The sequence below is a fragment of the Natator depressus genome, chromosome 1 (genome assembly GCF_965152275.1).
Source record: "Natator depressus isolate rNatDep1 chromosome 1, rNatDep2.hap1, whole genome shotgun sequence".
Lineage (NCBI taxonomy): Eukaryota > Metazoa > Chordata > Testudines > Cheloniidae > Natator > Natator depressus.
In genome coordinates, this window is record NC_134234.1 from 36,897,271 (window position 1) to 36,910,351 (window position 13,081).

At 45.2% G+C, this 13,081-nt stretch overlaps 1 protein-coding gene across 1 annotated transcript; it reads right to left on the reverse strand.

Moving 5' to 3' along the window:
- Positions 1 to 12,001: 12,001 nt before the first annotated feature.
- Positions 12,002 to 12,480, reverse strand: SLN (sarcolipin). The gene has a single exon (XM_074943391.1). It carries the CDS (start codon positions 12,392 to 12,394, stop codon positions 12,299 to 12,301), a length of 96 nt encoding a protein of 31 aa, XP_074799492.1. The 5' UTR covers positions 12,395 to 12,480; the 3' UTR covers positions 12,002 to 12,298.
- Between the last annotated feature and the right edge of the window lie 601 nt (positions 12,481 to 13,081).

Sequence of the window (13,081 nt, forward strand, 5' to 3'; positions counted from 1 at the left end):
CTGTTACCTGTAAAGGGTTAAGAAGCTCAGCTAACCTGGCTGTTTTATGTGAATTTTCCCTGTGTTAAGAGGGAGGTTTATTCCTGTTTTCTGTAACTTTAAGGTTTTGCCCAGAGGGGGATCCTCTGTGTTTTGAATCTGAATACCCTGTAAAGTATTTTCCATCCTGATTTTACAGAGGTGATTCTTTTACCTTTTCTCTAATTAAAATTCTTCTTTTAAGAACCTGATAGATTTTTCATTGTTCTTAAGATCCAAGGGTTTAAGTCTGTGTTCACCTGTACAAATTGGTGAGGATTATTATCAAGCCTTCCCCAGGAAAGGGGGTGTAGGGCTTGGGGGGATATTTTGGGGAAAGACTTCTCCAAGTGGGCTCTTTCCCTGTTCTTTGTTTAAAGCGCTTGGTGGTGGCAGCGTACTGTTCAAGACCAAGGCAAAGTTTGTACCTTGGGGAAGTTTTTAACCTAAGCTGGTAAGAATAAGGTTAGGGGGTCTTTCATGCGGGTCCCCACATCTGTACCCTAGAGTTCAGAGTGGGGAAGGAACCCTGACATGGTGGCAGAGCGGTGGGATCATTTTGAACCAGAGATCATTTTGAACCAAAAGCACACACCCGAAGAGGTATTTTTAAGCTGAGGGCAGCTAGAGGGTTTTCTGTCTATTTGCCTGGAGACAGAGGTGTTAGGTTTTTTTACAAAGGGATTTTTCTTTTTTGAGCTGGAGTTTTCTCTACCTAAAGGCAGGGTAGTTAACCTCCTGCAGGGAAATACACAAGTTTGTTTGTTTTTTTCCCCCTAACTCTCAGGTATAGCTAGAGTTAAGCACAAGAAAGCAGGAAAATGACTACCAGTGAAGCAGCTAATAAACTAGAGCTGGCCAGATTCGAAGCTGAAGAGAAACAAAAAGAGCATGATAGAAAGATGGCCTTAAGGTGCTTGGAGGTGGAGGCAGAAAAAGCCAGGGTGGAGGCAGAGGAAGCTGCCCACAAGAGAGCTGTGGAGGCAGAGGAAGCTGCCCACAAGAGAACTATGGAGGAGAAAGAAAAAGAGAGGAAGCATGCACTGGAGATGGAGAAGGCAGGGGCTCAGCAGAATAAGCCAACCAATCCTAGCAATTCTTCTCCAGGTACCGCTTCCCATCCCAGAAAGTTCCCCACCTGTAAGGCAGGCGATGATACCGAGGCCTCCTTAGAAAACTTTGAAAGGGCCTGCCTTGGGTACAGCATCTCTACAGACCAATACATGGTAGAGCTGAAGCCGCAGCTCAGTGGATCCTTAGCTGAGGTGACGGCTGAAATGCCTAAGGAACACATGAACAGTTATGAACTTTTTAAAACCCAGGCAAGAGTCAGAATGGGGATAACACCCGACCATTCCCATCGGTGGTTCAAAGCCCTAAGGTGGAAACCAGACGTGTCATTTACCCGACATGCCTACCACATTGTGAAACATTAGGATGCCCGGATATCAGGAGCAAGTGTTAAATCTCCAGAAGAGTTGCCCTTTCTAATGCAAATGGAGCAGTTCTTAGAGGGTGTTCCTGAGGAAATAGAAAGGTACATCCTAGATGGGAAGCCTAAAACTGTAATCAAGGCACGGGAGATTGGAGCCAAATGAGTGCAGGTGGCAGAAAAGAAAAAAACTAGTAGCAAGTTGGAGCGAATATCAGAAGGGGTAACCTGAAACAAAACCCTATCACCGGGGGCAACCCAAGGCCCCACCTACATCCCAAGGAAAACCCCAGACACCTTATCATCCCACCACACCATTCTCCAGCAACCCACCTCGCCCCAGTGACCAGTCAACTGGGTGATGTTTTAAATGTAATGAGCTGGGGCATGTGAAGGCCAACTGCCCCAAGAACCCCAACAGATTACAGTTCATTGCACCGGGGTCACACCAAAGGTCCTCAGGCGCTGATGTCTCCCAGATACCCTTAGAGCGAAGGGAAACTGTGAGTGTGGGTGGGAAGAAGGTTACAGTGTGGAGAGACACTGGAGCACAGGTGTCAGCTATCCATCAGTCCTTAGTGGACCGCAACTTAATCAATCCAGAGGCCCAAGTGATGATTCAACCCTTCAAGTCCAACTCTTTCGATTTGCCTACAGCCAAGCTGCCTGTCCAGTACAAAGGCTGGTCAGGAATGTGGACTTTTGCAGTCTATGATGATTATCCCATTCCCATGCTGCTGGGGGAAGACTTGGCCAACCAGGTAAAGCTGGCCAAGAGGGTGGGAATGGTCACCCACAGCCAGACTAAGCAAGCTTCCACACCTATCCCTGTTCCTGAGCCTTCCACCAGCCCCCCATCTGTGTTACCAGAGACCCAGATGGAGGCGGTGGAACCGGATCCCCTGCCAACAACTACAACGGCCGTAGTGGAGCCAGTCCCAGAGACCCAGCCAAAGCCAGTCCCCGAACCGAAACTGGTGAAGCAACCAGCACCAGAACCATTGCCAGCACTGAGTCCAGTGCTTGTAACCCCATCCACAGCTCCAACACCAGAGGGCACCACCAAGCCTGCACTGGCAGCAGCAGCAGATGACCCTACACAAGAGGCTCAGCCAGAGCCTGAAATACCCCATAGTGCACCAGCAGACAGCGGTTCACCATCAACGGAAACAGCCCCATCACCTGCATCGCTTCCAGAGGGACCAAGCCCAGGTCCACAATCCATTGAGGAACTGATGTCTCCAGCATCAAGAGAACAGTTCCAGGCCGAACAGGAAGCAGATGAAAGCCTCCCGAGTGCTTGGACAGAGGCACGGAGCAACCCACTGCCTCTCGGCTCTTCTAATCGATCCCAGTTTGTTGTAGAAAGAGGACTTTCATACAAGGAAACTCTTTCTGGTGGGCACCAGGAAGACTGACATCCTCCAGACAGTTGGTAGTTCCAACTAAGTACCGGGTCAAGCTCTTGAGCTTAGCCCACGATCATCCTAGTGGCCATGCTGGGGTGAACAGGACCAAAGACCATTTGGGGAGGTCATTCCACTGGGAGAAAATGGGCAAGGATGTTTCTGCCTATGTCCGATCTTGTGAGGTATGCCAAAGAGTGGAAAAACCCCAATACCAGGTCAAAGCCCCTCTCCAGCCACTCCCCATCACTGAGGTTCCGTTTCAGCAAGTAGCGGTGGATATTCTGGGTCCTTTTCCAAAAAAGACACCCAGAGGAAAGCAGTACATACTGACTTTCATGGATTTTGCCACCCGATGGCCAGAAGCAGTAGCTCTAAGCAACACCAGGGCTAAAAGTGTGTGCCAGGCACTAACAGACATTTTTGCCAGGCTGGTTGGCCCTACAACATCCTCACAGATGCAGGAACTAATTTCCTGGCAGGAACTATGGAAAACTTTTGGGAAGCTCATGGGGTAAATCACTTAGTTGCCACCCCTTACCACCATCATAGAATCATAGAATATCAGCGTTGGAAGGGACCCCAGAAGGTCATCTAGTCCAACCCCCTGCTCGAAGCAGGACCAATTCCCAGTTAAATCATCCCAGCCAGGGCTTTGTCAAGCCTGACCTTAAAAACCTCTAAGGAAGGAGATTCTACCACCTCCCTAGGTAACGCATTCCAGTGTTTCACCACCCTCTTAGTGAAAAAGTTTTTCCTAATATCCAATCTAAACCTCCCCCATTGCAACTTGAGACCATTACTCCTCGTTCTGTCATCTGCTACCATTGAGAACAGTCTAGAGCCATCCTCTTTGGAACCCCCTTTCAGGTAGTTGAAAGCAGCTATCAAATCCCCCCTCATTCTTCTCTTCTGCAGACTAAACAATCCCAGCTCCCTCAGCCTCTCCTCATAAGTCATGTGTTCCAGACCCCTAATCATTTTTGTTGCCCTTCGCTGGACTCTCTCCAATTTATCCACATCCTTCTTGTAGTGTGGGGCCCAAAACTGGACACAGTACTCCAGATGAGGCCTCACCAGTGTCGAATAGAGGGGAACGATCACGTCCCTCGATCTGCTCGCTATGCCCCTACTTATACATCGCAAAATGCCATTGGCCTTCTTGGCAACAAGGGCACACTGTTGACTCATATCCAGCTTCTCGTCCACTGTCACCCCTAGGTCCTTTTCTGCAGAACTGCTGCCTAGCCATTCGGTCCCTAGTCTGTAGCGGTGCATTGGATTCTTCCATCCTAAGTGCAGGACCCTGCACTTATCCTTATTGAACCTCATCAGATTTCTTTTGGCCCAATCCTCCAATTTGTCTAGGTCCTTCTGTATCCTATCCCTCCCCTCCAGCGTATCTACCACTCCTCCCAGTTTAGTATCATCCGCAAATTTGCTGAGAGTGCAATCCACACCATCCTCCAGATCATTTATGAAGATATTGAACAAAACCGGCCCCAGGACCGACCCCTGGGGCACACCACTTGACACCGGCTGCCAACTAGACATGGAGCCATTGATCACTACCCATTGAGCCCGACAATCTAGCCAGCTTTCTACCCACCTTATAGTGCATTCATCCAGCCCATACTTCCTTAACTTGCTGACAAGAATACTGTGGGAGACCGTGTCAAAAGCTTTGCTAAAGTCAAGAAACAATACATCCACTGCTTTCCCTTCATCCACAGAACCAGTAATCTCATCATAAAAGGCGATTAGATTAGTCAGGCATGACCTTCCCTTGGTGAACCCATGCTGACTGTTCCTGATCACTTTCCTCTCATGTAAGTGCTTCAGGATTGATTCTTTGAGGACCTGCTCCATGATTTTTCCAGGGACTGAGGTGAGGCTGACTGGCCTGTAGTTCCCAGGATCCTCCTTCTTCCCTTTTTTAAAGATTGGCACTACATTAGCCTTTTTCCAGTCATCCGGGACTTCCCCCGTTCGCCACGAGTTTTCAAAGATAATGGCCAAGGGCTCTGCAATCACAGCCGCCAATTCCTTCAGCACTCTCGGATGTAACTCGTCCGGCCCCATGGACTTGTGCACGTCCAGCTTTTCTAAATAGTCCCTAACCACCTCTATCTCCACAGAGGGCTGGCCATCTCTTCCCCATTCTGTGATGCCCAGCGCAGCAGTCTGGGAGCTGACCTTGTTAGTGAAAACAGAGGCAAAAAAAGCATTGAGTACATTAGCTTTTTCCACATCCTCTGTCACTAGGTTGCCTCCCTCATTCAGTAAGGGGCCCACACTTTCCTTGGCTTTCTTCTTGTTGCCAACATACCTGAAGAAACCCTTCTTGTTACTCTTGACATCTCTTGCTAGCTGCAGCTCCAGGTGCGATTTGGCCCTCCTGATATCTTTCCTACATGCCCGAGCAATATTTTTATACTCTTCCCTGGTCAGATGTCCAACCTTCCACTTCTTGTAAGCTTCTTTTTTATGTTTAAGATCCGCTAGGATTTCACCATTAAGCCAAACTGGTCGCCTGCCATATTTACTATTCTTTCGACTCATCGGGATGGTTTGTCCCTGTAACCTCAACAGGGATTCCTTGAATCAAACAAATGGCATGGTGGAGAAGTTTAATGGAACTTTGGGGGCTATGATATGTAAATTCGTAAATGAGCACTCCAGTGATTGGGACCTAGTGTTGCAGCAGTTGCTCTTTGCCTACAGAGCTGTACCACATCCCAGTTTAGGGTTTTCACCATTTGAACTTGTATATGGCCACGAGGTTAAGGGGCCATTACAGTTGGTGAAGCAGCAATGGGAGGGGTTTACACCTTCTCCAGGAACTAACATTCCGGACTTTGTAATCAACCAAAAACCACCCTCCAAACCTCTTTAGCCCTTGCTAAAGAAAACCTAAAAGATGCTCAAAAAGAGCAAAAAGCCTGGTATGATAAACATGCCAGAGAGCGTTCCTTCAAAGTAGGGGACCAGGTCATGGTCTTAAAGGTGCTCCAGGCCCATAAAGTGGAAGCGTCGTGGGAAGGGCCATTCCCGGTCCAAGAGCGCCTGGGAGCTGTTAATTATCTCATAGCATTCCCAACCTCAAACCAAAAGCCTAAGGTGTACCATATTAATTCTCTAAAGCCCTTTTATTTCAGAGAATTAAAGGTTTGTCAGTTTACAGCCTAGGGAGGAGATGATGCTGAGTGGCCTGAAGGTGTCTACTTCGAAGGGAAAAGTGCTGGTGGCGTGGAAGAGGTGAACCTCTCCATGACCCTTGGGCGTATGCAGCGACAGCAGATCAAGGAGCTGTGCACTAGCTACACGCTGACATTCTCAGCCACCCCAGGACTGACTGAACGGGCATACCTCTCCATTGACACAGGTAATGCTCACCCAATTAGAGCCCAACCTTACCGGGTGTCTCCTCAAGCTAAAACTGCTGTAGAACGGGAGATCCAGGATATGCTACAGATGGGTGTAATCCACCCCTCTGACAGTGCATGGGCATCTCCAGTGGTTCTAGTTCCCAAACCAGATGGGGAGATACGTTTTTCCGTGGACTACCGTAAGCTAAATGCTGTAACTCGCCCAGAAAACTATCCAATGCCACTCACAGATGAGCTATTGGAGAAACTGTGGCTGGCCCAGTTCATCTCTACCTTGGACTTAACCAAGGGGTACTGGCAGGTACCGCTAGATGACTCCGCCAAGGAAAGGTCAGCCTTCATCACGCATGTCGGGCTGTATGAATTTAATGTGCTCCCTTTCGGGCTGCGGAATGCACCTGCCACCTTCCAAAAACTTGTAGATGGTCTCCTGGCAGGATGGGGAGAATATGCAGTCGCCTACCTTGATGATGCGGCCATATTTTCAGATTCCTGGGCAGAACACCTGGAACATCTACAAAAAGTCTTCGAGCACGTAAGGGAAGCAGGACCAACTGTTAAGGCTAAGAAGTGTCAAATAGGCCTAAACAGAGTGACTTACCTTGGACACCAGGTAGGTCAAGGAACTATCAGCCCCCTACAGGCCAAAGTGCATGCTATCCAAAAGTGGCCTGTCCCAAAGTCAAAGAAACAGGTCCAATCCTTCTTAGGCTTGGCTGGATATTACAGGCGATTTGTATCTCAATACAGCCAAATCGCCGCCCCACTGACCGACCTAACCAAAAAGATACAGCCAAATGCAGTTCAGTGGACCAAAGAATGTCAGAAGGCCTTTAACCAGCTTAAAGCGACACTCATGTCTGACCCTGTACTAAGGGCCCCAGTCTTTGACAAACCGTTCCTAGTAACCACAGATGTGTCCGAGCATGGTGTGGGAGCAGTCTTAATGCAGGAAGGACTGAATGAAGAGTTTCTTCCTGTCGTGTTTCTCAGCAAGAAGCTGTCTGAGAGGGAAAGCCACTGGTCAATCAGTGAAAAGGAATGTTACGCCATTGTCTACGTTCTGGAAAAGCTACGCCCATACGTTTGGGGACAGTGTTTCCACCTGCAAACCACCCATGCTGCGCTACAGTGGCTTCATACCGCCAAGGGAAATAACAAAAAACTTATTCGGTGGAGTTTAGCTCTCCAACATTTTGATTTCGACATCCAACACATCTCAGGAGCGTCTAACGAAGTGGCTGATGCACTCTCCCGTGAAAGTTTCCCAGAATTAACTGGTCTAAATCGTCCTTGAGATGTGGGAAATATTGTTAGTCTTTATGTACTTGGTAGTATATTTAGAGATGCATGTGTCTTAACTGTTTTTCCTAGAGCTCCAGGAAGAAATCCCAGCCAGTGTTTCACCCTATCTGTGATTTGGGGGGCGTGTCATAAATATGAAGGGAAGGGTAACCACCTTTCTGTATACAGTGTTTTAAAATCCCTCCTGGCCAGAGGCAACATCCTGTTACCTGTAAAGTGTTAAGAAGCTCAAGTAACCTGGCTGGCACCTGATCCAAAGGACCAATAAGGGAACAAGATACTTTCACATCTTGGGGGGGAAAGGCTTTTGTTTGTGCTCTTTGTTTACGTGTGTGTTCTCTCTTGGGACTGAGAGAGGCCAGACAGAAATCCATCTTCTCCAACCCATCCTAATCCAAGTCTGCAATATTGCAACCAGTATAGGTAAACCAGGCAAGGCGGATTGGTTTATCTTTTGTTTTATGTGAATTTTCCCTATGTTAAGAGGGAGGTCTATTCCTGTTTTCTGTAACTTTAAGGTTTTGCCCAGAGGGGGATCCTCTGTGTTTTGAATCTGAATACCCTGTAAAGTATTTTCCATCCTGATTTTACAGAGGTGATTCTTTTACCTTTTCTTTAATTAAAATTATTTTTTTAAGAACCTGATTGATCTTTCATTGTTCTTAGGATCCAAGGGTTTGGGTCTGTGTTCACCTGTACAAATTGGTGAGGATATTATTCTCAAGCCTCCCCAGGGAAGGGGGTGTATAGGGCTTTGGGGGGATATTTTGGGGAAAGATGTCTCCAAGTGGGCTCTTTCCCTGTTCTTTGTTTAAAACGCTTGGTGGTGGCAGCATACCGTTCAAGGCCAAGGCAAAGTTTGTTCCTTGGGAAAGTTTAACCTAAGCTGGTAAAAATAGGCTTAGGGGGTCTTTCATGCGGGTCCCCACATCTGTACCCTAGAGTTCAGAGTGGGGAAGGAACCCTGACAGATGCCCAGTTTGAAATTTTTGGCCTAGATAGAGTTGAAGGAGCTTTCACATAAACATGTCTGAGTTTGTGACTTCAGACTCAAATAAATGGCCTTATCTTTATTTGAATGTTTTCAGATTCATAGAGGATGGCATACTCTCATACACTACATAAATGCGTGCACCGTATTCAGTATATAATGCTTCCAATAGCTGCATGCACAGCACCTTTATCTGGAAATGGCTAAACTGTGTTTGTAAAGCAAATTTCTTCCTGAAAGTGTTTTTCCATGTCAGGCCAGAAGTTTTAGAAATAATCCATTGGGAAATGAATAGCAGACAGCTTAAGTGACTTGGCAGAACTGATTGTAGATCTGAGTCCTAGTGTTAACCACTAAAACATCCTGCTTTAACTCTGGTCAATTGATAATATTCCATTTGGTCTTTTTTGAACGACTGCATTTTGAAAAAATGACCATTTTCAAAGACAATTCACCTCTGCGTTGAGAATGTGCAGGAGGAATTTCATCCAAATTTTTCCAGAAAGTCAGAAATGCCTGAAAAGCGAGGCACTTATAACATATCTATTTACTCATATTGGCTGATGTCCAAAGGTGCTGTGCACCTAAAGCTCCCACAGACTTCAGGGAGAGTTGGGTTGCTCTGCAGTTCCAAAACTCTGGCCAAAATAGTTAGCAGCTTCTTCAACAGTGAAGTATCTGTAATTTTTTATCACTGTGTCTTGTGACAAGACCAAATGTGTTAGATGGCTCCGTATCGTATGCCACTGAAAGTGTTGCTATGCAGTAGACTAATCAACAGGAAAGATTCTTCCAACCCAAGTGGTGCGCAGTGTGTTTCTTACCACTGAAGTGGCAAGAGTTGGGTGTACAGCTGCAATGTCCTAAGCCCTAAGCTGTGATGCATGAGAGAATCTGAAAATCTATTTTTAAGCCACAGTGTAGATCCGATAATACCGGATGAGAGAGGCACAGGCGGGGTAGAAAGGCCCAGTATATGAAAGATGAGAATCATATTGAATTATCAGGTATTCACTATATTTAAAAATAGATTTTCCATGTCCTTCCCCAGACTTGGCTGCCTGTTTCAGATGTGCCCTTGGAATGCAAACAAATTGTGTAAATTAGCGGAATCGTGGCAGCTCCTGGTGGCAGATGGGTCAAAACCCAAGGTTGCGGCTTTTGTTGGCACAGGCTAATTTAATGCCATCTCAGCTTTCTCACAAGAAATTTCACATGCCTGAGACCATATCTACACTAGCACTTCTGTTGGTAAAACTTATATCACTCAGGGGTGTGAAAAATCCCCACCCCTGACTGACATAAGTTACACCAACAGAAGCGCTGGTGTGGACAATGCTATGTTGGCAGGAGATGCTCTCCCGCCGACATAGCTACCACTGCTCATTGGGGGCATCACAGCAAAATCAAAATGATCAACACCCCAGCAACCACACCCTTTTAAAGATCCATGGATCCTACTCATGCCTATCACAACATGTGGTGTACCTCACCCAGTGCACGAGATGCCCCAATAACAACTATGTGGGTGAAACCAGACAATCTCTAGCCTCTCAAATGAACTCTCACAGGAAAACAATAAAAGACAAAAACACCCTGTGAGTGAACGCTTTTCACAAAACACTCACTCTATATCTGACTTATCAGTCCTCATCCTCAAAGGAAACATGCACAACACTTTCAAAAGATGAGGCTGGGAGCTTAAATTCACAACTCTGCTAGCCACTAAAAATCATGGATTGAACAGAGACTCTGAATTTATGGCTTATTACAACAATCTGTAACCCACTAACTCCCTCTTTTTGTCCTATGACAGCAGAGGTGTTAACGGGCCTCTCTACCTTGAATGGTCCCTTAGGATTATGTGATAGCTATGCTAAGCTATGTGATAGTTTATGCTAAACCATCTGTTCCACCTGGCATTTTGCTGTGACACACGGAATACCTTTCCCAGACCTGAAGAAGAGTTCTGTGGAGCTCAAAAGCTTGTCTCTCACCAGCAGAAGCCGGTTCAATAAAAGATATCATCTCCCCCACCCTGTCTCGCTAATATCCCAGGACCAACACACCTACGACTACACTACATAGTTTAACAAGCTTCCTGCTAAAGAGAGGATTTCTTTACAGGAGAGGATTTAGTCTATTAATTGCAGAAACAGCTTTGCAATCATCTTTGAAACAGAGGAGGAGGAAAACTATAGAGCAGCGTGGAAAGTACAGACTAAACAGAAAAATGACACTTAATATCCACTTTTAAACAACAGATAACTGTAGCAGATGGAATAATGCCATGCAGCCTGAGATTTTCAGTGTTGTCCTTTAAAGCACTAACCTGATTCTCAAAACATGCTTACCATCATGCTTCTAAATAAAAGTATAACAAATCATCCTTGGATAATATGCACCTAATCTCCTGACCTTTACTCATTCCTTTAAGTGTCCTAGCCAGGAAGCAAGCCAATGTAAGTACAATGAGATGTATTTAAATGATCCAAACTTCTTAATGCAAGCCTCATTTTATCTAAAATGTTACATCTTTTGAAGCCATTAGGATGGCATGTTTGAATTCTTGGGAAGACTTTAGTTGCTGATTGACAGATGAGAGGGTTGGAAGGGACTGCCTGGGTCCAAACCTAAGCACTGCTGTGTAACAGTCCCAAAGTTGGCCAAAGTAGATAACTGATGCGTCCTCTACTGCTGGAAGACTCCAAGCAGCATAAAACCAGCCAAGCTACTCTACAGCATTCCCTCGCAGCCCTTTGCCTAGGGGAGGTGCTGAGGGCAAGGAGGCACAACGGGAATGCCTCTGTGCTCTGGTGATCTCTGGCTGCTGCAGTGGAACCTTTCACACTCTTGAAGTTAGAGCAGCCTTGGGGCTGCTGTAATAATTTATACCAACCCATGCCTCTGCTCCCTCTACCTCATGTGCCAATCACAGTTTGGTGACTAGACTAGATGCCCCCTGCACAGCCTTCTAACCCTATGATTCTGTGAAATCAAAGAATTAGACCCTAAAGGTGACATCCAAAATCCATCCCTAGAAGATGCAATTATATGGCAATGCCAGCAATAAGGCAAAGGATTTCTTTAAAGTCTAAGTTCACAGAACTGGTAGCATAAATAATGGTCTAGCCATGAAAATTCTCTGGCCATTTTACTGCACTAACTATTGTGATGAACTCATTTGGTATTCATGTAACTCAGTATGAGTTCCACTGGGACTCAGTAGCTATTAACTGGACCTTTATTTGTACTTTTTAACTAAAGGCAATCAAGGCACCAAACTTCCCTGGCTGTTGTCCTGTATTTCTCAAGTAAACACACCATATCCTTCCCTGAAAAGTAATCAGATCAAGGAAAGGATAAAAATTACTACAAAACATGTCTTACATTTTCTTCTTTATTCAGGAGAGTACAATGGTGAGCAAATGAAAAGGTTCCACATTTTTCATCTCAGTAGGTTTGTGCTTCTTTTGTCTCTGTTTATGGAGACAGTAACTGTTGGGGGGACAATCACATGTAACAACTACTGAAGATCTTGCCTTGTACATTTTACAGCTGGATTGCCAAAGAATAAAATAATTACATCATCATAGACCCATGTAAAACACACATTATCTCAGGTAACAGGTGTTTTAGAGTAAAAAAAAGTTTACATTCTAGATCTACATGAAGCTAATCACACAATTATACAGTAGATGTCACATACTTCTGCAGACACAAACTTAAATTCATTCACGGAATATGCCACAGTCTTTTATTCCTGATAAGATTTCACCAGAATCCACATGAGGAGCACAGTTATGAGGACAATCATGAAGTTGAGGAAAAGCTCTTGCGTGGATCGGTCCATTTTCAAGAATGATCAGAGGAAGCACGGAGGCTCACAGTTGAAGCAAAGGGAAACCCTCAGGGAATCCTCCAAGAGTGTCCTTGAGATCAGCCTCCAGGTCAGAGTCTCTCCTGAAAAAAACACACCAACAGAACAGACATATGAAGCTAAGAAGCCTAATAGCTATGTATATTACTATAAGTAAATGTTATTTCTATTGCTAAAAGTTAGTGTGCGCTGCAGAAGTTAAAAAGCAAAGAGTATCTCTACCAGCTTATCACCTTCTTTGATTTCCACCATTTGAGAAAACATGTTCTCAGTGTCACCCCAAAATACATCTATCACATAACAAGCAATCCTTGGAAGTCAGCTTTGACTTGCACAGTTATTTTTTTAAAAACTTCTGCCATATTCTTTTGAAGTGATACTTACTGCAAGCATATTACTATTAAAATTACTAACATTCAAATATTTGTTATTGTATCATTTTAAAATAAGATAGCTAGAAATTTTTCTCTGATATTCAGATCTTAAACTCTACATCTCTCTCTCTTCATTCCATACTACTAGTTTTACTTTAATACTGCAAGTATAACTTGGAAGAATCACTAAATTCAGCCTTTCTTTGCAGTGCTTGGAAGAGAAAACAACTTGAAGGATTTTTGTTATGACTAAAAAGGGAGAGGCGCAGTTATACAGTTTTGTTTC

Excerpts from the sequence above, each read along its gene's own strand:
- SLN (XM_074943391.1), bottom strand. The coding sequence starts at position 12,394 with ATGGACCGATCCACGCAAGAGCTTTTCCTCAACTTCATGATTGTCCTC.